The 26,416-nt window shown below is 33.4% G+C and overlaps 3 protein-coding genes across 14 annotated transcripts; 2 read left to right on the top strand and 1 right to left on the bottom strand.

Annotated features, from left to right (window-relative positions):
- Window positions 1-688: 688 nt before the first annotated feature.
- Window positions 689-3,551, top strand: LOC111310201 (ternary complex factor MIP1 leucine-zipper protein (Protein of unknown function, DUF547)). The gene is given in 10 exon segments (XM_089748302.1): window positions 689-1,053; window positions 1,129-1,245; window positions 1,327-1,636; window positions 1,722-2,142; window positions 2,236-2,335; window positions 2,425-2,484; window positions 2,642-2,725; window positions 3,028-3,135; window positions 3,239-3,534; window positions 3,536-3,551. Coding segments are annotated over 10 exon segments (1,581 nt in total). The 5' UTR covers window positions 689-984.
- Window positions 3,552-4,001: 450 nt separating this feature from the next.
- PAT2 (protein affected trafficking 2) lies at window positions 4,002-13,323 on the bottom strand. 2 transcript variants are annotated; one of them, XM_022909411.2, is made up of 11 exons: window positions 12,928-13,323; window positions 12,317-12,393; window positions 11,487-11,736; window positions 10,396-11,022; window positions 9,374-9,547; window positions 8,456-8,582; window positions 8,262-8,371; window positions 7,643-7,843; window positions 5,724-6,718; window positions 4,756-5,025; window positions 4,002-4,567 (listed from the first exon to the last, which is right to left on the bottom strand). In XM_022909411.2, exons 1-11 carry the CDS (start codon window positions 13,141-13,143, stop codon window positions 4,204-4,206), a joined length of 3,411 nt encoding a protein of 1,136 aa, XP_022765146.2. In that variant the 5' UTR covers window positions 13,144-13,323; the 3' UTR covers window positions 4,002-4,203. The 2 variants fall into 2 exon arrangements, with proteins under 2 accessions (XP_022765146.2, XP_089604425.1); XM_089748299.1 differs by lacking the exon at window positions 4,756-5,025.
- Window positions 13,324-16,596: 3,273 nt separating this feature from the next.
- Window positions 16,597-25,201, top strand: LOC111310200 (Transducin/WD40 repeat-like superfamily protein). 11 transcript variants are annotated; one of them, XM_089748300.1, is made up of 16 exons: window positions 16,598-16,770; window positions 17,258-17,451; window positions 17,636-17,762; window positions 17,905-17,942; window positions 18,360-18,453; window positions 18,790-19,424; window positions 20,166-20,297; window positions 20,882-20,954; window positions 21,284-21,323; window positions 21,449-21,521; window positions 21,749-21,814; window positions 22,892-22,969; window positions 23,058-23,230; window positions 23,894-23,940; window positions 24,345-24,600; window positions 24,693-25,201. In XM_089748300.1, the coding sequence occupies exons 2-16, from the start codon at window positions 17,276-17,278 to the stop codon at window positions 25,028-25,030; spliced, it is 2,346 nt and encodes a 781-aa protein (XP_089604426.1). In that variant the 5' UTR covers window positions 16,598-16,770; window positions 17,258-17,275; the 3' UTR covers window positions 25,031-25,201. The 11 variants fall into 11 exon arrangements, with proteins under 11 accessions (XP_022765153.2, XP_022765151.2, XP_089604427.1 ...); XM_022909415.2 differs by having other exon boundaries at window positions 17,902-17,942; XM_022909414.2 differs by having other exon boundaries at window positions 17,899-17,942.
- The last annotated feature ends 1,215 nt before the right edge of the window (window positions 25,202-26,416 follow it).

Below are 26,416 nucleotides of genomic sequence, written 5' to 3'. Positions count from 1 at the left end.
AACTACCGAACCGATTCACCATCTAACGAGAGAGATAGACAGCGAGAGGCAGTGCCCGGTCAACAACAATTCCTTGTCCTTCTCCTACCCATGTTTCAACTAATCAACCTGCCTTTTTATTTTTGTTTTAGAAATTTCTAATTTGATTGAAAAAAAAAATTATATACATAAATTCCCTCAAACATGTAATTTTCAAGTGTCAAATTTCCATGATATATTAACTAATTTAAGAGATAATCAACTACTTTTTCTTTTCCTATTCCTCTCTTTTGATGAAAAAAAAAATTGAAAAATATTTTAACTATAATTATTCAATTGAGAGTTAGCACATTTTTTATCCTTACTTTCCTATCAAAATGGATTCATAATCTAATCTCAAATTAGATTTTTTGATAATTTAAACATAATTTGTCTGCTGAAAAATAAAGTTCCAATTTTTTTTTAATAAAAAAAAATCTAATTCTTAAAAGAGAAACATTAAACTTTTTCCTTCTTACCAATTAAAGTGCAAGTTAAAATCAGCCCAAGTTAAGATTGTAATCTCATAAAAACAAGACTTCCCCTTCTTTTGAAAATTTTGAAGCCCCGAACATCTTTACTGTTCATGGACTTCACGTCTCTAGTTTATCTACCGTCACTTTCCATAATTAATAAACGTTACCTCTCTCTCTCTCCAATAACTAAATAAGTTCATGTGATGGCCATGCACCCAACACCGATTCACAACTCACCGCCCCAATCACACCCAACGATTCTTCTACCGCAACACCGCCCACATTTTCCCTCTGATTGGATTGGCTTCCATCCCTCTTCTACCTACCTTTAATGGCAACCACGACCTGCGAAATTCAACCTTTCTCTCTCTCTCGTTCTCTCTTCCTATCTATATTTTAAGAGGGTATAGGAACCTCTGGCTCTGTAACTTCAATTAAATATTGCTATCATCATTGCTCAATTTAAGGGCCGAAAGCGGTTAAGAAGAAGATGAAGTTCGAAGACTTTTTAATGGAACGAAGCGAGAAGGAGAATAAAAAGCTTGAGCTCCAAGAAGAGGTGAGAATTTATCAATAACTTGGCATGAAAGTTAGCAGAAAATTAAGAGTTGTGACCTGGGTTTATATGCGACAGGTGGATAACTTGCAAGCAGAATTAGATGAGGAGAAAGAAGTCAACAGGGTTTTGCGCCGGGCGCTTCAGGGGCCAATGTTATCACAACGACTGGTTTCCTCATTGCTTCCGCCTCAAGTAAGAGCAAGTATGTAGGATGCTAAAGAATACGGATGAATCAGTCGAATTTACCTGACGAGGCGGGTTGTTTTTATGCAGGTTCAGGCACTTCTTGCTGAACTAGCAATGGTCGAGGAAGAGATACTATGGCTAGAGAGAAAGATCGATGAGCTGAAAATGAAATTGTATCAGGAGAAAAAGGAGACTAAGGAATGGAAAATGCGGCAATTACAGCAGCTACGGCAGCAGGATCAATTAACATGTGATCCAGGCAATGATGATGATCTTAAACAACGAACAAGATCGCAGAATTATGAAGTATTCAGAAAAGGGACAATAAAAAGTCGCAGGAAAGGCTCTATGGGTTCTGCATTAGATATCCTAAGCCTGTCTTCCTCAGAATGCACTGGTATGCTCTCCTTGTATTCACTGTTACAATCTGAAAATTTTCAAAATTTACAGGCTCTCTTTATGGTTTTGGGTATTCCAAGCAGGAGAATTTCATGAGGGATCAAAGAAACATACCTGGAGAATCCAAAATCATTGCCCTGTCAGCAAAGAAAATATCTATGAGAAACCAAATGCACTCTCAGAAGAACTGGTAAAATGCCTGATAGGCATATTTCTTGAATTAAACCAACCGTCACAAGATAAAGAAGGGTCGGCCATTGTTCCAAAGCTTAGTTTCTCCTGCATGGCTTCAAAAGGCTACATAGCAAAACCCTCATTTAACTTCAAATCACCCTTGTTTCCTCTCAATCAAAATACATCGAATATTGATCCTTATGGCATACTGCCAGAATTAGAGGGGATTATAAGAGACGTCGGGCCTTACAAGAACTTCATCCAAATAACTAGGCGCTCATTGGATGTCAGTCGATTCTCAGAGTGCTTAGAAGCAATTGGAAAGTTGAGGTAGGCCTGGTTAATGAAGTTAAACCAGCAATCATCCACTAACAAAACAAGAACAGCATCTAACTTAGGTGTCCTCTCTATTTTCCTTTTCAGGGTTTTGATGCATAAATTATCTAACATTGACGTGACTTTCTTAACCTACAAGCAGAAGCTAGCATTTTGGATCAATATCTACAATGCCTGTATTATGCATGTACTGTACAAAACCTTAAACCACAAAATGCAACATCATTTGAGCATGGAAGCAGCAATCTAAAGCAACTCTACTTTGATCAATTTCAGGCATTTCTTGAACATGGGCTACCTTCCACTCAAGAAAAGTTACTAGCACTTATGAACAAGGTAAGTTATTCTGGCACACTACTATCATGAACTTCAGCAAGGTCTAAAAACTAAAATCAAAATTTTATAGGCAGTAGCCAATAGTATACCTTAATTTCTGTAGCAAAACTAATTAATTTTTGTTGCCGTAGCATAACTTTTTTACTTTCTGATCCAGGCTGCACTCAATGTGGGTGGTATAGTGCTGAATGCTTTAGCCATTGAGCATTTTATTCTTCGGCATCCATGTGAATCAAAATATGTGAGTGAAATACATATTAACTACAATTTACTTCTTGCATAGTTTCCACCTAATAATGAGACTATCAAAGATATAAACCTGAAAATCCAATGAGCTTTAACTTTGCATTTTAAGGTTTCTACTCCAAAGTCTTTCACTACCCAGTAGAGAGAAAAATGTTACAAGGTCTTGAGATTCTATCTCAACTTCAATCTCAATCAAGTGATTCTCAAAAGTTAATTAAAGAAAAATGTCCTACTTGGGTGCCTATTGTAAGTTCTAACACTTACCTTCTACTTGTTGATTCATTTCTCACTTACAAGGGTCCCATGGATGAGAAGGAAATGCTACTTAGGCATGCATATGGTTTGGGGTACCCAGAACCCAATGTAACATTTGCTCTTTGCCGAGGCAGCTGGTCCTCACCGGCAGTAAGTGTGTTGATATTTTACTACTAGCATTCAAACTATCATCCATCTATCCTGAATTACGAGTGAATTCAACTCATTTACAAAACAAAGATGTGATATGCAGTTAAGGATCTATACAGCAGACGAAGTAGTGGATGAATTGGGGAGGGCAAGGGTGGAGTATTTGGAAGCTTCGGTGGGAGTTACAGACAAGAGGAAAATTTTGGTGCCTAAGCTTCTGCAATGGCACATGCGAGATTTTGCGGATGATATGGAATCACTACTAGAATGGATCTATAGCCAGTTGCCAAGTTCTGCATCTCTGAAAAGATTAATAATGGAATGCCTAAACAAAGAAACAAAATCACTAATGACAAAAATGGTTGAAGTTCAGCATTATGAATCTGAGTTCCGCTATCTGCTGCCCTTATAACTGAAAATGAACAAAGAACAAGAGAGGAACAGAATGATGTAGTTTTTCTAGCAAAGATATTTGTAACAGATATTTGTAGTTTTTCTAGGAAAATTTTGGTGCCTCAGCTTCTGCAATGGCACATGCGAGGAATTAAATTTAAGATCAACTTTAAGATCAAAGGCATTAGCTAAGATTCTGCAAAACAGTTTGAGGAATTAAATGAGATCTCAACATAGTATTTCAATAATTTGCAATGTTGACCTTATCATTGCCAATTGTCATTTTCATTCAGCATATTCTAAATTCTACAAATTTGCGTATGTTCCCTTTGGAAGGAAACAGCAGGGTCCTCAGAAGACATTAGAAATGGTATATTAATAAGGAATAATAAATTGCTGCAAACTCTGCTAAAAGAAGCTGAAGAAAAGTAGAAAGCACGACATCCAAAACAGAAATTATACTATATCAAGGATTTAAGAGAAAAGAACTTGCACTAAGAATATAAACTCAGACATTTTGAAAAAAAAAACAGAGCAATACAGAGTTGTACAACTTCAAATATTCAGAATAAATGCAATGAGTTAAAAATGCATCCACTCATGCTGAACAACGGTCTCAATTAGTCTTCAAGCTTTGACAGGGCCCACAGATCTCACCATAACCGCCAAAAATGATTAAAAAAGGACACACTCAACCAAGAAATTTACAATTCTGTTTAACAGATTTAGGCCAAATACAGTTTGTTCACAGTTAACTTTGATGGATAAGTTTAATGGATCAGAGCATTTACCTTCAACAGTAATGGTAATTAAACAAGGAATCAAACTACTCAGAATTTCACAGCTGAACCGTAAGCGCAAACCTGATGCGTCGTCTAGGTTAGTGGCAACGGGCATATCAACAGATACAAGACAAAGATTAGCATTGCTAAGCATTTTTAGTGCTAAGCTCTCACAGATTGCAAGAAATTTGTCTTTGATCAACAAGCTATCTCCACTCTCCTTGTTTAGTTCCTCAATGTGGTCGGTGAAAGTGCAACTGTTATACATAAGGCAAGAAAATCCAGTTAGGCACGCTGTGCAATAAGAAAATTGAAAAAGCAAAGAAACAAGACAACTATTAATTTTAAAATATAATGTGAAGAGGAGAAATCAAATTTCCAAGATAATTTTAAAAGAAGATTGTTAAGATATCCGGCAGAAAGAACAAGCTAAGAGGTGAGTAACCTCCTTGTGTATTCAAACATCCCTCGGAGATGAGATTCTTTATCCATAAAGACTTCAACATCCATTGGTAGTGGCTTTACAAAATATCCAATATCAGGCCGCAACTTAACAGGAAGCTTCTTCCCATCACAAAATAAAGCTAGCTTCAAAGGCAATAGATGGTGATGAAAGCGAACTTGAAGAATCCTGCTTGTTGTCTGACCAGGTTCTAAAGAAGCAATTTCTTCCATTGGAACTAGTGTTGGCACATTATCATAAGATAACAAGGAGCTGCAGCATCAAGAAATTAGGGACTCATAGAGCAGTGCTTAAGGCATGAAAAGACTACATCTTGAACAACAAAAAGATCATACAAGCCCCACAAAGGCATATACCACTGACAATCACTCAGAAGTGACTATATTTATACACTGGAAATAAAGCAACTTTGATAACCCTGACCTCTAACTTCCAAGTATGGACCATAGTTTATAAACTGTAGAAATCCACATGTTCCAACTATACATTTCAAATAAAAATGTTATTTATTTGGAGTAAATTACTATAATCACATACCATGGCAATAAGATAAACAAGGATGAAGGGTCAAACTCCACCATTGAAAATAAGAAAGTGGAACCTCCAACAGCAGAATATAAGCTAGAACTTCTTCAAAAGAGATACTTTAACTAGTCTCTCATAAAAAGAATTTAGATGACCAAATTGAATCAGAGTGCATTTAGTTGAGCTTGTAAATTACTTTCAACTCTTTAATTACTGACATATTTCATAATAAATAAATCATGGCGTGACCTGCAACAAATTGAGCTATTATATTGGACAACAAGGTGATAGAAATATATGAACATCTCTAGGAACAATAATATAGAGCTTTTCCAGAATTAAGCAATCAAATAATTAGTGAAAGATGCATAAACATGAAATTTGGAAAACTACACAGATAATCATAGATGTAACAGCAAAATCACCTCTCATCTACAACAGAAGCTTGGTCTGCAGAATCTAAGGCTCTGTTAGACTCCTCATCAACCAAAGTTATTTCAGTTACGGTCTCTGATGAACAGTTCTTAAAAAAAACTTCTATGCATACAAGTAGATGGGATATGCTTGATATTTCTGATGAAAAAGAATAATCCACCTTCAAACCATTTCCATTTGCAGGGTCTAAGAGTGAATAACTTTTTGGCTTAACCCGCCTTCCAACATCCCCAATAGATATTCTTGCTGATGATTTACGGACTTTACTTTGTTCTGATATGCCTGGGTTTGATGAACCAGGCTGTTCATCCAACCATGACTCTAGAGCTCTATTTGACATTAATTCCACCAGATTAGTAGAAGACTGAGAAACTCCATTCTCATTTTCAGAAGCATTGCCAATGTCAGAAATCTGAATCAATGGATCCACATTATCATTGCCTTCACTTGTAAATTCACTGTCATCACCACGACTACCGCCACTAGAGCCAGTGATAGAGCGCTGAGAACCATAAGCAGAAGCACTTTCCTCTTCGTCATCTGAAGAACCAGATGATGTGCCATAATCATCTGTCCCACCATAATCAGCCGCCCCCTTCTTAATTGAACATGTTCCTTCAGGCACATTCAGGTCATCAGGGAGCAAACTACAAGGCTTTGGGAGAGGTTCATACCCTGGAGCTGCATGAAGAACTATCTGTGAGAGAGACCCAGGTAGATAAAACCGGTAATTAATTGATTCAGCTTTCACGTCTCTTCTTTGTCTCCCAAATATGTATTCTGCAACTACATGCAGGTCTTTTTCAGGAAGACCATTTGTTCCTTCCTCTGGTCCTCGAGAAACTAAATTGCATGACTGAAGTTTCTTTAGGAAATGAGCTCGGTCACGGACATCATAGTTCAAATCACATTCAGCCAATTCAACCAAATAGCTGAAAACTTTCTTGAATGTCCAAAGATCTTCTCCTGTTGCACCTAATAGAACCTGCAAGTGCATATAACTAAGAAGTAAAGGTATTTTCTCTGAACATTAAAACCAAGCAAGCAAAACAACTGATAAACTACAAAATTTACAATGAATTAATAATAACATGCAACAGTAACAATTTTGATGCCTGATTTCTTAATATGATATGCTATTTACTGCAACTTGACCTGACTGACAACCTCCATCCCACATCATAAGGCATAAAATGAATAATCTGAAAGACTATCTTTTTGCAGAAATATTAGACCGGGGCTACTCTAGAATTGATCAAGAATATCTTGATGTGACAGCAAAAAATGCCCAAGTTAACTTAGTGGGTAAGGAAAGAACTGGAATGGCTTAGTGACAAGCACCAGAATCACCAGGCATTAAAAGAAACCAGAATATAATGCATAATTCTTTATTCCAAACAAAAATTAATTTTGGTAGAACTCCTTGGTCAATTAACAGTGGAAACAATATTAGTTACCCCCAGAGAACTCAAAAGGCATAGATGCTAATGTATATATATAACAAGCTAGGCCGCACAGACAGAGGTAAATATCCAGTTTGCCCATCAGTCTAATGTTTGCATCTGTAGGCCACGAAATCATGACCAAATTTCCAAGTTTTCATTTTCTTTCATTTCATTTCATTTGGAAGAAAAAGCCTGGTGATAAAATCTTAGCCACATGTCCACTTCTATTGCCATTAACAATCCTCTCACTATATGAAGACTCCAATAATAAATGAATGGTCTTCAAAACATGAGTGTCCGAAGAGTCAATTTAAAACATCTTCTCATGTATTGAAGGGAGTAGCACACGATTCCAAGTGTTAAACTAAAATTATTTCTACATATACGAATGGCAAATGGAACATATTACAGAGGAAGCATTTATAGCATAATACAAAGGAGAATATCATGGCCCTTGGAAATACCTTACTCGCAGTGTTAAGAATTTGAAGCTTTGTTTCCAATGATTCTGAAGTAAAGCACCATGCAAGATATTTCAGCACTGTGGTTAACATCCTTGGAATTATGACCCCCAAAGAGCTGTATTCTCCCACCATCCAAATAATCATTGCACGAGCTGCAGGCACCTTGATTGAATCCAAACTACGGACCAACTGAATTATAACCTTCAAATAAAAAAAAAAATTAGAGGTCAATTATCAACCAACTAAAATGAACCTGTGAAAAGACTGCAAAGCTTAGTAAAGAAGCTAGAAAGTTGGAGAGAGTGACGAAGAAGCATAACATAAAGCACCACTGCAGCAGCCCATCACATTAAATCCACCTTACCAACAAAAATAACAGTAAACAAACACATAAAGCTGTGACAAATGCAAGTAGAAATAAACTTCATGAACAGCTGGCAAGAGGAATATCCTCCACAAAGCGAAATACACTCCGGGTTATATATTATCCTTGTCCTTTTTTTTTTTGTGCTTGACTCTACTTTGCTCCAAAAAATTTAAAGATTCAGCCAAAATAAACAAAGAGGAAAGCAGAAACACGCAGCAAAAGCTTAACATGAAACAAGCAAGAGAAGGACACCTTCTCATGACTTGGTGGGTCTTGCTTTATGATTGATTTTATAGACATAATTGCCTGAACCAAAACACCCGCTTCTTGATCTCCAGAACCAAAATCGTTAGTCAAGAACTCTGCAAAATTCAGCATCACTTCAAAATACAAAGAAACAATTCTCCGGAATGTTACTAGACAACAAGTAGGAAAGAGGAACAAACCCTTTCTAATCAGAGCCAACAGCCCATCAACACATATATGTGCCATTTTTGGAAGTCGTTGCACACATTGACCAATCGCAGCAACAGTATCAGCAGCAAATCGCCTGTCTGGATCTCTAATATAATCCTAACAACAAACTAAAATATAAGCATCAATTCATGCAATCAGTGATCAGCATATTTGTATAAGAATGCAATTTCAACTGGTTAGCTGGCCTTAATATTATTTCTTTTGTGGCAGTGTCTAGGAAATGGCTTAGTGTCAGATGCTGAAAACTGGAAACCAAGCATTATTAAAATTTTCAGTCCATTCCGTCCATATCACCTTTTTCTTCCTAACATAGCACATGAGTTACAATTACTCTTTTTTTTTTCAGTTTTCCAATGTTGACAGTGTAAGAGGATAGAGCCTTGGACTGTCAAGAACCAAAAGGACAATAGATACAATAACATTAAGCACCTTTGGTAACTCACATGAGCTCAAAAAAAGACAACCTCCTTTTTATAAGAATCTGAATATTCCATTGAACCAAAAAAAACTGCATATTCCAAACCCAAACTAATCTGTAATTAAGGTGACCCAGATATGGTCCATATAACAAATTTAGTTTCAGTTACATCAGCCTTTTGCCAGTACAAACATTGTCTCAATGATATAGTACATCAAATCCAATAATCAGAACAAAATTCCTAAAATTAACAAAATTATTTGCATTGAATGAAAACAGTCCAAAATAACATCCTCTCTGATACTGAGGACTGCGTAATTTCTTTTTCTAGAACATCTGGATGTTAAGGAAATTCATTACAATAAACCAGACAGAAGTTTCAATGTAACTTTTATTTCTTCTATCTTGTATATCTACATATTGCAAATCTCAACAATGATAAGAAATTACTTAGGAAGGCAGCTAGTACCTGAAACTCTTTGAAAATAGAAGAAATAGACGAATCTATAGTAATGGAAGAAAGTATCTCAAGCTTCAAGGCTTTGATTTGATACGACTCAGAAGAATAAATGAAGAAGTCTTCATAGTATGGAGCAAAGAGAGAAGGCATTGCTTTAGCAAACACTTGAATGTTGCATAGGACCTGCTCATGCAAATCAACATAACCATTCTTACCATCTCCCAGCAATAAACTTCAAACATAAACCAGGTAGATTAACCCAAACCCAAAACTGGATTTGCCAAATGAAATGTCACAACTGTAGGAATCCCAAAACAATAAAATTATTGAATTCCAATTACAATAGAACCTTGTAATATGTGGCATTACCCGCATCATGTATATATGTTATAATGTGCAGACAGAGCCAGACTAATCCATAATATTCTATATGCCTACAATATGTGTGCTACAATATTACAATTATAACCTTATTAGCTAATCTACACTTAAAACATAATTTTCCCCAGGCTGTTGTTGAGAAAATCTCATATACTTAACACAATTTCACATCTGTGTTTAAAATGGAAAAAAGGTTTAGTTATTTCATGGTACTTTCCCATTAGGAACTCAAAAACTTGACATTTCAATTGAAATCACATTTCGCTTCTGATTATAGATAACACAAATTTTATCATTTATGCCTCTTAACCTCTAGCAAACAAAAATCTAATTACCACCTCAAAACAAAAATTTTCTAGTCACAATTCTTGTGTAATTCATAAACAATAAAGACAACTATTAAAATCAATAGCTTCTTGAAATGATGATAAGTAAGCACAAAATAAGGCAAAATCTTAATTTCTCATTAAAATAGAAAACTACAAAATGAATTAATGTACTTGCATGAACATTCATAGATACATACATGCATGCACATGTTACATAGTGTTTATATGCACAAGTACATAACCATGTTTCATATAAACATAAGTATAAAGATGGCATAGTACAAATGCATGAGAAAGAAGAAATAAGGACACGTAATATACCACATATTTTGAGGCATTAGAGGATCTCAGTATAAACAAGAGTGGTTTAATGATTCTTTTAACATCCTCCTTTGGCGCCATAACCCAGTGTACACTGGCTGCTGCTAGTACCACTGCACTGTTGTTACTCCATAAAAGTGGAGATGTACAACACAGCAGGATCTTCACATCATCATTACTTTTTCCAGATGTAAATTGTGCACCATTTAATTCAAAGGACACCCTGTTGGCATAACTTGACCTAGATAAATATTCATCCGGGCCCTCAATATAACACCTGGAAACCATATTTACAAATTCAGAATCACATGTCCCACTCATGTCTCTGGATTCCTTTACTAGTCCAAAGTCTACATCTGAACTATTTTTTTCAGAATGGGAGCTATCAGTACATTGCAGAGAACACATAATAGATTCTTTGACAAGCCCATGCCTTGCAATAACATAGCGTAGAAGGATTCCAATTAAGACTATCTGACCCCACTCTTCCACATCAGGAAGAATCTCACATAACTTTCTATAGTTCCTCCCAATCAAAGATAAATTATACGGACAAACAGAAGCAAATGCAGCAGCAGCAGCACCAACTACCGCAGGAGAGTGGTCATTTAACAATATCCCAACAATCTGCAAAGTATAAATATTTAATAGTATAAATCCAACCTATGAAAATGTATTATAACAAGAGATAGATGTCTAAGGTAACATGCTGCTAAAGACATCTAAATTTGAACATCCAATTAAAGAAGCATAAATCTGAAAGTTATATATAACTTAGACTAGGCCCATTTTTTGTACAAATATAAACAAACAGAAGAAGCCAATACTCTTTGCAAATTATAGAAATTCCTAAAAATGCATGCACAAATTATATTTTTTGATATGCAAGTCAAACTAGTTTAAAACCTTATTTCCAAAAATAATCAAATCTTTTAAGGAAAGCCATCCAACATTCCAAGCAGTCTTCTCATAAGCATTATTCACCAGATCTTAACAAAGAAAAATGAATAGTAGCAAATTGTAAGGTCAAACTAAATCATAGAAAACATGAAAGAAAAATAAGTATGAAAAAATAAAGTTATCAAGCGAACCTCTTCAATCGACGAGGTATGTTCCTCTTGGCGCAAATCATGCAATTTGGGAAGAGCATTGGCTGCACATTTTCTGACATAGACAGATGGATCTCTAGCACATTTGCCCACTGCCACCAGAACAAGAGGTGCAATAACATGTAGACGGATACCAGCCATGGTGCGAAGTGCCCATGCTCTCACCAAAGGATTCGGATCCCCCAAATCCTTCTGAAAACAATTAATCGACAGCAATGCTTCATTTGGACGCCTACATAATTAAATGCAGAAACGGTTAGTACATTCAATGTCAATGCTTAAACATAACAAATACAAACCAGTCAGCCACCCCCTCCCTTATTTTAAGCTACTGAGATTCTACCTACTCGAGCACTACTTTTATATAAGAAATCAAATAGGGACTTCCAAATTATTCATAATTCATTTACCTTGAAAGCCCATAACAAACCATTATCTAATAACTTCTCTAAGCTGACCTACTTTTAATAGAAATTGATCCACTTGTATCCATCGCAATTAGAGAAAGAGAATTAGTTCAAGCAAGCAAGCACTTCGGTTGTACTAAATTTCTCTTGGTTTACTACTATTGCCTATTTAACTTATGGGAACAGAAATTAATTTTAAAAGATAATTCACTCCAAATAAAGTAAGTTCATATGGGAACAGCAATGAAGTTTAAAAGATAATTCACTCCAAATAATGTAAGTTCATATGGGAACAGCAATGAAGTTTAAAAGATAATTCACTCCAAATAATGTAAGTTCATATGGGAACAGCAATCGATTTTAAAAGATAATTCACTCTAAATAATGTAAGTTTGCAGAACGTACTTTTCAGCATAATGCAGTAGATACAAGTAAACCAGCTTCTTTACTTCCAAAGATTGAGATGCCACATTTTTGACAACCTGTAATTCCATCAACCAAAGAGATGAAAAACATAGCACCCCAATTAACTAAAACAAAACATAAGATTTAAAATTATCCATTGATAAACCCTTATTTCCTTATTAAACACTGTCAATAATTTAACAATGAATAACAATGAATGTTCACACTCCGAGACTCAATTCAACCCATTGTTAACTACTCAAAACATAAGTAGTAATAAAGAACCCATGGATTGTAAATTGAAATAGTGGAATTCGGTTAGAACAAAATTTGAAATGCTTAATTTTCTCTCCCATTTTCCTGCAATTTTCTTAGCAACCAAACAGAAAACTGAAACAACCGGTTCATATAATTTTGAAGTTCAAAACACTTTCTATTAAACAATGATATCTAAACTTTCAAACACTTAAGTTTATTCTCATTTTCCTGCAACTTTCTTTGCAGCCAAACAGAGCTCCTAAATAAATTTCAAAATCGATAACACTTTAATATTATTTTTTCATATATCCATTTAACGAAGAAATAAAATTAAAAAATAAAAATCAAATAACCTGAGGAAAAAAATTGGAGACGTCGAAGCCTTGAGCGATGAGAGCGAGGAGTCGCTTGAGAGCCTCGCACTTCTCCGAATCGAATTTGCTGTCCAAAAGAGGGGCTATGCTTACGTCATCGGGATCGTCGTAAAGGTGAGCATCGGTTCCTATCCGGAACACCATCGTCGACGCCTTGCTCAACGATTCCGCCGTTGCTCCGAATTGGGGAAACATTTTCGATTAGTATTTTCTTTTTCTTCTTTATTTCTTTTCTCCTTAATAATTAAAATTTTATCAAAATTGCATTTGAAAATTTATTTCACCGGTTTCAGATCTAGAGCTTTGAGGGAGTGGGCAAGCGTGGAGCTGGAGAGAGGATGTTTGGGTATGCAAATAGATAATAGATCTGGTCGTGGATTATTATGACTCCTATGCTTGATAATTAACGCAGAAAATGTTAGTCAGTGTTTGGATGTAATTTGTTTTGCATGCAATAAATTTTTTAAATAAAAATTCAATTTGTCGTTACATTATAAACAAATATTAAATTTTTGTATAGTTTTATTTTAAAAAATAAATTTATCATTATAAATTTGAAATAAAAATAATTTATTTTTAATTTAATCAAATTAAAAAAATAACATATGTCTTGCTTTTATTTTTAATTAATTTTTTGTTTCTTAATGTATTTTAAAGCGTATATGACATCTTATTAACTTTTTTAAAACTTTTTTTCTAAAAATTCATTGAAAATAATTTTTCATTTATATTGTGCATTTTTTTAACATAATAAGTGTAGGCTAATAAAAAGTGTAAATCGTGGTATGAAAATATTAAATTCATTTATTTGATTGAAAAAAAATTAAATTATTTTTAAAAATTTTATAATAATGTCTTTTAAATTATGTCAAATACACAATTTTTGTTAAATATAACAATAGTATTTGACCAATAAATTTTGAATTTAAATGAAAATTTATATTAAATAAAATAAATATAACATAATGATATAAATTATCAAATAAATACAATGTTATTTTTTAAAATAAAAAATGTTGTATTTGATATAAAAAATTAAAATAATTATTACATCATAATTAATATAAAAAATTAAATCAAATATTACATTATTTTTTAATATAAAAACATCATAATTGATATAAAAATAAAATTTTAATCAAATACTATGTCATTTCAAATCTATATAATTTTGAAATATAAAATTACCGTAATTGATATAAAAAATTTTAAACCAGATACTATATAATTTGTAAATATAAAAACGTACGTAATTAGGGATAACAATTAACCCCGTCCTCAACGGGTTTCGATCCAACCTGATCTCATAGGGTTGGGTTTTTTTCGATTTTCGAGTTGGATAAGGTTGGGTATAGTTAGAAAATAATCGGTATCGAATATGCCTAAAATCCGATCCGATCCAACATTATATAAAAATTTATTTTTTAATTAATTATTTAATTATTTGTTTATATATATTTATATAATGATATTTTTAAATATTTATATTTAAAAAATAATATTTTATATTAAAAAATAATATTTTATTAATTTTGAGTCGAATACGATTTACATAATATCGGATCGGATCGAATTCGGATATTAAAAAATTAGGTAAAATCAGATTCGGGTATGCTAAAACATAAAGTCGGATCGAATTCGAGGCGAGCAAAACTCATCCCGAACTCGATCCGATGTCATCCCTATTCGTAACTGATATAAAAAAATTTAAAACAAATATTATGTCGTTTCTGAATTGATCCACTCCTTAAACTTCACAGAAACCTCGTACCGCTAAAATCAATTCAATTTATTTCATCAAAGCCCTAACCGCTTGTAACCAGCATTGCCGCCGTCATTGTGCCGGTATTGCCATCGTTGCACCGCCATCATTGTGCCGTAGTTGCCCTGTTGCACCGCCGTCGTTGCTGTCTTTCACGTCGCTTTCATGCAGTATTGAAAGCAAAAAGATAAAATATCACATAAATGATAAATTAATTGTAATATAGCAACTATTATATTTTTCATGAACAAAATATATGATTTTATTAATGTATAAAAATATTTTTTTTTATTTACAGTATTGGAGCTATTTATTTTTCAATATAATATTTGTAAATAAAGAATTATTATTATATTTCTTTTATATGTTGGTTTTTAAAATGGTAAAATAGAATAATATAAATTTTCATTCAAGTCAAATATATTAAAATAATTTTTTTTTAATATTAAAAAATAACAAAAAATATTTTATTATGAGATTTTTGAATATTGTTGAAAATTTAAAATTAATCTCAATAATAAGATACTCATGAGCCAAATATAAGAATTACGTTCTTACAAATAAGATTTTAAAAAAAATTTTCAAATTTTCCAAACCAAACGCCCCTATTATTACAAGCTTTGTTCCTCGGTATTCTGTGAAATTTTATTGTCTTCGTACTGTTGACTCTTAAATGTTCTACAATTCATGCTTCATTTTTTAAACCGTGATTATGGATTCCCCGTTAATCAAACCCTTTCGGTTTTGATCATCTTGTTGGTTTTACTGTTTTCCTTTTTATTGCATGGTGCTGATATGAATTTCTTTTGGGATGATTAGGCAATTGAGGCTGAGTTTTATGTTAAAGTTGTCTGTATATTACTATAAAATAGCTACTTCAGCTGAAATTACAGGTAAATACTTTGTAATTTCTGCAGGATTATGATCAATAAACTGGTTTTGATGACAGTGAACTGATTACTGTTGTTTTAGAGGGTAGAACTTCTGTATTTGGATATATTTTCTCCTCTCCTTGAAACTGATTGATCCTCGATACAATTTCTATTCTTCTAATAATTGGAAATCAAATTCAAGTGTTAGAATCCATTTCAAGTCATTCTATGCATTACGTTTTGTTCTTTTCCAAGGTAAAATTTTCCGCACTGATCCTTCTTACGGTAAACAATGTATGCGCACTGCATGCACAATTCTTCTCTTTCGTGTATTGTTGTCCATTTGTTCCGAGTTTCTACCTAATTTTTTGCGTTGGTTTAATACATATCCGAGATTTTGGAAATCTTCATTTTTTTTATGAGTTTATATATCATATATATTGTTAATATATAAATTTTATATATTATTAATAAATTAATATAAACTCTTAAAATAAATATATAAAAATTTATTTATTTTTTAATAAAATGTTATTATTTGATTTATTTTATTAATAAAATAATATTATTTAATTCATTAATAATATATAAAATTTATATACTGATAACATATCAAATATAAATATTTTTTTATCATCTTGAGCGAGTTTGATGATATCAATTTGCGATGAGTAGGTATAATTTTGAGTTGTTACAAACTTGAATCTTTATTGAATGAAGTTGAATCTTTCATGGTGCAAAAGCTTGTTTGGAAAAATTATAGACGTCCTTGGTTCAATATTTTTAGTTGGAAATTCTTGCTTTACCCTTGGAGTAGTTTTCCAAGACTGATATTTACCGGGGCAGATGGGATGAAGATGGTATAGGAGTATTTTTGAGTTTTCAATTTTTTAGGGGGTAAGAGGGTATTATAAGAATTTCTGGGGTAAGTAAAATTATCACTAAACCTCAGGGGGGTCATAATGATTTTCCCAAAATAAACATATAATAAAACAAAAGACTACAATCGGTCTTGCCTTCTTGGGTTCGAATCTGGAAACCCTAAACAAAAGACGGAAGAAGGTTCCCGCGTTTAAAAAAAAAAAAGTTACGATTTTCCCTCCTCTTTCCATTCGCTGTTCCTATCTTACCAAAAAACGCTGTCTCTTGTTTCTGTTTTTTTTTGGCCGAGTATCTCTGGTTTTCTAGGTAATCTAGTTTTTAGAAATTTAATCTCTGCGTTTCTTTTGTTTCTCTTTGAAATTGAGATCCACATGTTTTTCACTTCATCGTCTGATCTGGAGCGCGTGACCGTTTACAGGCTTTATTTGTCAAACAAAAATCGAGATCAATCAGTCTTAGTCTTGTCTACTTCTATGTTTGGCTCACGGAAATTTTGAGGAAAAATATATGAAATTCATGGATCTTATTTATTTATTTATTTTGTTTTTGGTTGAGAGAGAAAAACTCGAAGCTGATTGAGGAAAAAAGTTTAGAAAGAATTTTAAGTTAATGCGTTATAATTATTATTGAATCTGATGTTTCATATTACATTTATTTTGTTCAAATTAAATTATCTTGTTTATTAATATTTTGAATTATGTGTTTTTTTTTAATTTAAAGTACCAAATTTAGCATTAGTTACAATTTAGGTTCCGTTTCTTATAATATATCTCATATTTTGTGTTACATGTAGGAAAAAAGAAATAGAAAAATGGAAGAACCATCCTTGAATGATGGTCCTGGAGTTAGTATTTCTATATTTGATTATTCAATCGAGAATCATTTTAAGGCGATGGATACAATCTCTAAGCTTTGTGAAGAGTTCAAGATTGATGGTCTCAATGAAACTGATATCCAGAGATTCTCTTCTTCAATCACTTTTTTAAGGTAAATTTATGCTTATCTTTGTGCATTTAGAACTTTCACATTTTTAAACCAATTTTTAAGCAGCGTTTATTGAATTTAATTTGCTGATATGAGTCTGGTTTGTTTCTTTTGATGTTAGTTATATCTGTTTAACATAGAAATTTACAACTACATGTTCTTAATTTACTATTGCACATGCTTTTAGGGAATGGAGGCATTTTAATTACGAACCTAGGATCATTAGGTTTGCTAGTGAACTACGAGATTCACCAGGTAAAGGTGTTTCTGATGTCATAAACCTGCCTCAGTTTTCATCAGCAACTGTTCCCAAGGTGAGAGAAAATCTTTTTCTTTTGGGTCCCCTACTTGTAGGAATGTTCAATGACTGCATAAATCTTCTGGAATAGTTATTACTTGTTATATTATAATATTCTGTTAATACTCTGTTTTTTTTTTGGTTTATGGAAGCAGCAGGAAGGACTATGTGGAAGCAACGCACCTCCGGAATCCAGGTATGATTGGATTTTCGTTTGAGGAATATTAATTTTCAATATTATTGGTAAAAGGATGGTGTAATTTGGGTTTGGAAAAGGTATTAGTTTTATTCTTGACCAGCATAAATCGAAGTTAATTGACCATAAAAGTTTTTCCTCTTTCTTTCTTTCTTTTTATTTTATCTTATTTTTTTAATTTTAACTCTTATGAACAGCATGTTATGGATGGTGTTTGCTCTTGTTAATCTATGATGCATATGCATATTATAAGATAAGAACTTTGGTGTTATTATTGCTCCTCTTATTTAAGATGTGTATGGGCTACCAAATATTTTTATTTGTGAAAGAAAATTTAGAGCCAAACCAACACTGCTGCAAAATGGTATGTTGTATACATTTATTGAATAACATGATTAAAGTACAATCTTCTTGCAGCAAGGACTTCGTGATGTATGTTGGAGGGTCTGTTTGGGCATTAGATTGGTGTCCTAGAGTTCATGAGAATCCCAACAGACCTGTCAAATGTGAGGTACTTCCCCACTTCTCCCCTCTCAAATCCCTAACCTACTTTTGGGAACCTTTTATTTATTTATTTATTCTTTTTTTTTTTGTGTTTGAGCTTCAATTTGTTTTTGCATTCAAATGTTTCTATTTATGGGCTTCACATTATTATAGCCCAAACCTCAATCTACTTGGCTATTTCAAATGAAAGAGACAAAAGCCTAAATTTGTTCTTAAATAATAGTTTAAAATATTGCATGCATGCTTAATGAGTAGGATTTTTAATAATAATTATCACTATCTTAGTGCTGCAATTTTGTGAGACCATCCTTGTTTTGACATTTTTTTGCCTTCTTTTTCCCAGTTCATTGCTGTCGCTACTCATCCTCCCGAATCTTATTATCACAAGATGGGCACCCCACTTACTGGTAGAGGCATCATTCAAATATGGGGTGTGCTAAATGTTGGGGGGAATAAGGAGGAAGATCCACTGTCAAAGAAAAAGCCAAAACGGGGATTTCAAAGTACGGAAGCCGTGGAGGAGAGCTCGTTAAAGAGGCCTAGAGGAAGACCTAGAAAGAAGCCACTAGATGAATCTCAAACAGATCGGGTTAAGAGGCCAAGAGGTAGACCTAGAAACAAATCAATTGGTGAACCTCTTAACAGTGATCAGAATGACGAGCCTTTCCAGCCTCTTGATGTTCAGTACCCAGAAGGTTCCTTTGAGCCAGTTTCTATAGACAACACTCCTGGAAATATGCAAGAAAATGTTCCAGATAAGAATCATCAGATAAGAAAATGTTCTAGTAATTCATTTGAGGTCAGCCCGGGTTCTTCTATTCCAGGGGACATTGCACTGCCAAGAGCTGTCCTCTGCCTAGCTCACAATGGAAAAGTTGCTTGGGATGTAAAATGGAAGCCTTATGATATAAATGATTCTAAATTCAACCAACGGATGGGCTATCTGGCTGTCTTACTTGGAAATGGATCTTTGGAAGTGTAAGTCATCTGCCTTAGTTGTCTAGACTTTTTATTCAAAATTTTCTTCGTTATTCTTTTTCCTATCATTCTTTAGGACTTAGTCATAAAAGAATAAACATCATTATCTTATACAACAATGATAGAACACAAAAGCTCTTCAAGGAGCTCTTCTGTTTCCATGCCTTGTTTGGCAGTTAGGTTGCTTCATAATTCAATTTCCAATTTGTTAAATGGAAGCATTGCATCAAACAACCACGCTTGTGGAGTGTTTGCACTGCACTAGCAGCGGATTGGATAATAATCCAAAGAACAATTATGTTGATATTGGATGTCATTTCGAGCTTTCAACAATAAGGAAATATTTGGAATATTAACAATGATGTAATGAAGTAGATGATGGAAGCTAAGCAGAATGTTATGGAAAGATTAGAATTCAGTTCTGCAATATGGCAAATAGATTGGGTGCATAAGAAGTATGTAAATGAGAGAGGGATATAAGGCGTTTGTTCAATACTTGAAATGTAGAAATAAAAAATATTGCAGTAAACATTAAAAAATTAGCCCGCTGTATCATTTTAAAGGCATCCTTATGAATCTTAGCTTTCCATGACAGCTCCCCCTGTTTCTCATTTTTAAGTCAGTTCCATATCATCCACTTTTGCATTAGGTTATAGCAATTAGTTGGTTATATGTTTCATTATGATGTATCATTGACAACGTCTGTTGATTCTATGTCCTGATTCCACCAATGCAATGCAGGTGGGAGGTTCCTCTTCCAAATATGATTAGAAATGTTTATTCCTCGTCACCTAAACAGGGTACTGATCCTCGTTTTGTAAAATTGGAGCCAGTTTTGAAGTGCTCAAAGTTAAAATGTGGTGATATACAGAGGTATTTTGCAAATCTATCATTTTTCTCTAATAAATTATTCAAGATATAGACATGTTCTTCTAATATTGCAGAAATTTTCTAGAATTTCTAAGACATGATGGAGGCTAAACATTTATCAATAATTCTTTAGAATATTTAAAACATGATGGAAACAGAAGATTTATTAGAATATTAATGAGTTAGGGATGCTAATGGCTATGCTTACGAAGAAAATGGAGGGAGAAGGGGGGAGGTTGTGGAAGTGTGGGGCGTGGGCTATTATGCAGCATTGATCCTTATTTATGCATAGGCAATTAATATCAAAATACTCAGTGCAGCTTAGTGTGCACTGCAGTATTGCAAATAGATTTGGTGCAGTCGATAGAATGCACCAGGCAGATGCAGTGCAAACATAGAATTCAACTAAATGGTTTACTAATTAAAAGCTTTTCTTTGGTTGCTTCTACAAGCTTATCCTTTGATCTGTAGAATTCTTCCATTAGTTCTACGACCTTTTGTCATTTACAGTTTTCCTTTTTGATCTTATTGTGTGTTCGATTCTATTTCGTTTATCACTAATAGACAGGCTCCTATTTATCGTACAGCATCCCTTCAACAGTTGAGTGGTCAACCTCATCTCCACATGATTACTTACTAGCTGGATGCCATGATGGAATGGTATAATGTCAGTTAGTTTGTTATTTTATCTTCTTTTTTTATTAAAAAATTTAACTTATATAGTATATGTTTTGACTTTTGAGAGAATTGATATCATGCCTTTGCATAAATGGGATAGAAGTATTCTTTTTGTTTATGAATTTAATCTATAGTCAATATAATTTTTCTAGGGATTATTTGTAAATTAAGTTCCTTTTGCATTAATTTGTTGTTTGACCATCTGTTAAGTTGCTTAGATTTTTCCCATCATTATCACTTCAATGCATAAGATTCCCATTTACTCATAATTTTGAATTTTTTGGTATCAGAACTAACTTAGTTTTTGTCAGGTTGCGTTGTGGAAGTTCTCTGCAAGTGATACACCTAAAGGTAATGTCAATGTATTAGTCTTTTCTTTTTTTTTTTTTTTGGTTATTCATGTGGTTTATAGAAGGGTTTGATTATGGGCATTAAATCAACAGTTGAATTTTATTTTCATATTTGTAATCATGCAGATACAAGACCTCTGCTTTGTTTTAGTGCAGATAGTGTTCCAATTAGATCGGTTGCATGGGCTCCATCTGGAAGGTCGGTGATGTCTTCAATGTTCCTTTTACATACTAAAATTTTATGTGGCTATGCTTTCTTCAATTCACAAAAATTACCTTTTGTAATTTGGTGGTTAAAATGCAAAGGGGACTGACCTTTTATCAATATTGCGTCTATCTATTTTTTTGTTTTAAATTTCCAAGGTTGTTGGCTATCCTTTGATGCTTGCTGATTGTCATAAATAAAACTTTGTTGTTGAATTTCAGTGATATGGAGAGCAGAAATGTTATTCTTACTGCTGGACATGGAGGTCTTAAGTTTTGGGACATACGGTAACTTGATAGCCTGTTTTGGTTTAAGTTTAATCACTTTGTATTTCAGTTATCTTTGAGCTTTTGCTTCTGTTTCCAATACATTCATCCCAATTGAATTCAGATGCTTGGTGGCTTTTATTGCATTTCTTAAGATTAAACTCTTTGACTGTATAGTTCTAAAGTTTAATTAAACTTTCTAAATAGTACAACATAGCAGAGTTAGGTAGACTGACAGTTTAATGGTTACTCTTCTAATTTACTATTATGTATTTCATTTTCTTCATGATTCTTTTCAAGTGCCATGAACTTCCATGATTTAATGAAGTTTACAGATTTATAGAAGCTTCAGCTGAAGTTACAGCTTTCATTGTCTGAGAAGTCAAATTAATTTCTATTTTTATCATTATTTAGTGAATGGAGTTGGCTGGATTCTCTTCAATGTTTCCTCTATTTTACCTTCAGTTGTGAATTACTATAAATTAGAATATCAATCTGGAAGACTTTAAGTTCGAGTGATTTCCAATTTCCCTATCAGTTCTGAATAATTCAAAATTTGAGTTTGTACTTCTAAAAGAATTCTGATTCTCTAGGATGCAGGAAAAATTTGCATAAGTTAACTGTTAAATAGGTTTCCATTGATTTTAAGTTGAGTAATCCTGAATTCTGACTTCCTTCCGACTAAAAACACTGAAAATGTGTTCTCTTGTGTTCTCTTGGTGTGTTGTGCGTGTCTGTGTAAATATATATATATGAATGTTGTATTGAGCATTTATCTCTAAGAATTTTACCTGTTCTAGTTGCTGTGGTAGCATGATTACATCTTATCTATAGTTTGATGCAAACTCTGATTCTCTAGGATGCGGGAAAAATTTGCATAAGTTAACTGTTAAATAGGAAGGGAAGTAATCCTGAATTCTGACTTCCTTTTGACTAAAAGCACTGAAAATGTGTTCTTTTGGTGTGTTGTGTGTGTCTGTAAATATATATATATGAACGTTGTATTGAACATTTATCTCTAAGAATTTTACCTGTTCTAGTTTTTGCGGTAGTATGATTACATATTATTAAGAGCTATAGTTTGATGATTGTTTGCAGTGATCCATTCCTTCCCTTGTGGGACGTCCATCCAGCACCAAAGTTCATTTATAGCCTCGATTGGCTGCCAGAACCAAGGTAGGCTATACCTGATGCCTTTCCTATTATTTTTGGAATTGATGGTCTTCTCTTCAACTAGAGTTGAGGCAACTTTTTATGTCTTTAGATGTGTTATTCTATCCTTCGATGATGGAACAATGAAAATGCTCAGCTTAGTTCATGCAGCATGTGATGTACCTGTCACTGGAAAACCTTTCACTGGGACCAAGCAACAAGGATTGCACCTTTATAATTGTTCATCCTTTGCTATCTGGAGTGTCCAAGTGTCACGATTAACGGGTATGCCAGGCATTGATTTTCTTACATTATTAATGTTGTCTTTTTGTGAGAGAAGTAGCCTTCAAACACAAAATATTTATGCAAGCAAAATTACAACAAACTTTTTTTTCATTATAATAAAATTTGTAGCGGACCTAATATGCTAGTCAATAACTCAAATTGTAGTTTGTTTCTCCAAAAGAAAAATGAAATCTTGATGTGCATAAACCTGGAAACTTTTTAAAGAACAAGATATGAAAACAAAAGATCAAATAAAAGATGGCAAAGTCAACGAATGTATGGTTAATGCTGTTTGACTATAAATGTGTTCAAAATTGTATAGGCATACTGTAGAAAGAAATTTGCTCCTACGAGGTAGATGTGAACCCGTTCTTTAGATTAAATTGTTTGCGAGCATAAAACTGTTCTAAATGTGACAAACTAACTTTTTTTAAAAAAAATTTGTGGGATGATACTTATTGATCTAGTATTTTTGCTGCAACATTACATGCCTATTTCATCAAATGGTCATAAATTCTCTTTGTATTTTGTCTCTTTGCATGTCACTACACATGTTTGTAGGCAGTTACAAAATTTTTTGACAATTAAAGTGGGATCACAAACAACTTGATTTTTCAAAAATTTGTTTCCAAATATAGATTGACTGGTGAATTTATATTTTAGGCATGGTTGCATATTGCGGTGCAGATGGTACTGTTACCCGCTTTCAGGTAAGTTTAGCTTTATTTACAATGTTTGCTATAATTTTTCCCTGACAGACTTTGGGCCCAAAATATAAATATTTTCTTTTCTTTTCCTAGCCTCCAATGAAAATTCCTCTTGGAAATGGTTGAGAATTGTTGTTCCAAGTTCTTTTTGTTACTTCTCGGCTTGCATTTCTCAAGTAGTTCATGTTTACTTCCATTTCCTACTAGACAGAATCTTAGCCTTTTAGTTGTTAGTCAATTGGCAGTGTAAAACTATTGGAGTCCTTTCATTGATGCTGCATATCATTAAAATATTTGACACCAGTGTTTGAAATTTCTTTCAAAATATAATTTAAAACCATTCATTGTAAATTGGTAAGCTGATTCTGAGCTTTTGCCTCAATTAATGGTATTGCTTTTATAACCAGCTTACTTCAAAAGCAGTGGACAAAGATTTTTCTCGACATCGAACCCCACATTTTCCATGCGGATCCTTGACCGAGGAGGAATCAGCTGTAATAGTTAATACTCCATTACCAGATATTCCTGTGACATTGAAGAAGCCGAGTAATGATTATGGGGAGGGCCCAAGGTCCATGAGGGCCTTCTTAACTGAGTCAAATCAGGGTAAAAACGCAAAGGATAGGAAGGCAAAAGTTGCAGCTTCCAATAAGCAAACTTTAGGTAAGCTTGACAGTCGGGTTGCTAATCAGATATTCCTAGTCAACTACTCTTTTTCTTTCTTAACAACCAACAAGTTCTTAAATCTGTTGCAGCCCTTTATTATGGCAATGATCCTGGTGTGGAATCTGAATCTGAGGAAACATTGGCAGCTCTTCAAAGCAAAAGGAAACAAAAATCTAACGGGAAGAAGAAAGCCGATGATGATCAAGTATTGGCAATCAGAATTGAAGAACCAACAAATACACAGAAAGAAGAAACTGGAAATGAAATAGAAGTATTTCCTCCCAAGATTGTGGCAATGCATAGAGTGAGATGGAACATGAACAAGGGTAGTGAGAGATGGTTGTGCTATGGAGGAGCAGCCGGGATTCTTCGATGTCAAGAGATTATAGTTCCTGATGTTGATAAGAAATCAGCTAGAAAAAGTTAAGAACGTTACAAGTTCAACATTTTGACAATGTCTTACATTTTTAAGGTAATGTCTATATTGGCCTTTCCCCTTTATGTTTTAGCCCCAAATTTCAATCAAAAACCTCTCTTTTGTTAATTCGTCAATAATTATGCAATTTGTTAATAAAATTTTACACTTTAATTTCTGTGATCACGGTTCAACATCTTTCAATCCAATTATATATGGGTGTATTTTCCACAAAACCTAAGAAGGTAAGAAAAAATAGGATTAAAGAATCAAATTATTTTTGAGAACCATAAATTAGATATGTTAATTTCCATGCATCAACCATGTACAAAACATAAAGCCAAGGACTTCAAAGCAATGTTGTAATGGGTTAAACTAGAATCAAATTATTTTTAAGAAAATAGTTTTTGCTTACACTATTTGATGTTTACTCCAAAAAATTTCATAGGTATGAAAATCAGCAGTGGGATCAAACCAAAGATGAAACTTTTGCTCTCAACCTCCTCCTCTATCATTAGCGAAAATATTTGTTTGTAATGTAAAAGGTTGTCCTTTGCCACCTAAAAACTCAAAAGCTCGTCATGGTTTCCTCCTGTGTTATGTGGATTTGATGTCAACTGCATCTGCATGCATGCCATCAACCCACCAAAATTTTCATTAAATTATACTGTAATTAATACATGTTATTAGAGCAAACAGGATTTTTTTTTCTTTAGAGTAAAGTAAAAGATATAATTATACCTGCATTATTGCAAGAGATATAGTTATATATAAACTATTTTCATTTGTAAAAACCCCGAAGCATATCCGGACTGGAAGCCAGCTCCTGCATTATTTGCAAAATAAACCATAAAACTACTATTAGTTATACTTTGTTTTTTAATCCTTGAGTTCATTTTTCAAATATCCATGCCTCTTGCTTCTTTGAAGTGTTGGCTGTCATTATTCTTGGAAAGATACTCCTGCGAATTCCTTGTTGTACGAAGAGTAAGGCTCTTGCATCCTTTTGCTTGTTAATTCTTATTCTTAATAACCTTGATCCATCAAATCCCGCAAATCTTGTGAGATAAAAACCACCAAATCCCTCAAATCTTGTGAGTTAAATAAAATTTTCATTTGAATGCTTCAACAGTTATATGCTTCTCTTTTGAATATTGGTGTGTAAGTTTGGGTATAATTGAATGTGCTTTGTTTGAGATGCGAAAGAAATTAAAGATTTGAGTTTAATGCTTCAAAATGATACTAAGATGGTTGAGCAACGGTGAAACGAATGGCTCTAATGCCATTTGAGATGATTTTTGGTTTGTAAGTGGGACTAATTGGATTGATGTTTAGAGTTAAAAGAATAGATTTTCATGACTTTTTAACTTGAGATTAAACTTTTTTTTCTTTATACAT

Source organism: Durio zibethinus, chromosome 19 (assembly GCF_047325235.1).
Source record: "Durio zibethinus cultivar Kanyao isolate XHJ-2024 chromosome 19, ASM4732523v1, whole genome shotgun sequence".
Taxonomy (NCBI): domain Eukaryota; kingdom Viridiplantae; phylum Streptophyta; class Magnoliopsida; order Malvales; family Malvaceae; genus Durio; species Durio zibethinus.
The sequence above is the reverse complement of the archived record's forward strand: the minus strand, read 5'-3'. Positions and strand labels throughout refer to the sequence as shown.

What these genes read in the sequence shown, in the direction of transcription:
- PAT2 (XM_022909411.2), bottom strand. Translation starts at nt 13,143, where the DNA reads ATGTTTCCCCAATTCGGAGCAACGGCGGAATCGTTGAGCAAGGCGTCG. An exon ending in CTACTGCATTATGCTGAAAA is followed by an intron (nt 11,737 to 12,316) that starts GTACGTTCTGCA and finishes TTAATTATGTAG; the next exon opens with GCGTCCAAATGAAGCATTGC. An exon ending in GTTGGCTCTGATTAGAAAGG is followed by an intron (nt 8,372 to 8,455) that starts GTTTGTTCCTCT and finishes TGAATTTTGCAG; the next exon opens with AGTTCTTGACTAACGATTTT.
- LOC111310200 (XM_022909414.2), top strand. Translation starts at nt 17,276, where the DNA reads ATGGAAGAACCATCCTTGAATGATGGTCCTGGAGTTAGTATTTCTATA. An exon ending in GATTGGCTGCCAGAACCAAG is followed by an intron (nt 22,970 to 23,057) that starts GTAGGCTATACC and finishes TTATGTCTTTAG; the next exon opens with ATGTGTTATTCTATCCTTCG. An exon ending in GTACTGTTACCCGCTTTCAG is followed by an intron (nt 23,941 to 24,344) that starts GTAAGTTTAGCT and finishes TTTTATAACCAG; the next exon opens with CTTACTTCAAAAGCAGTGGA.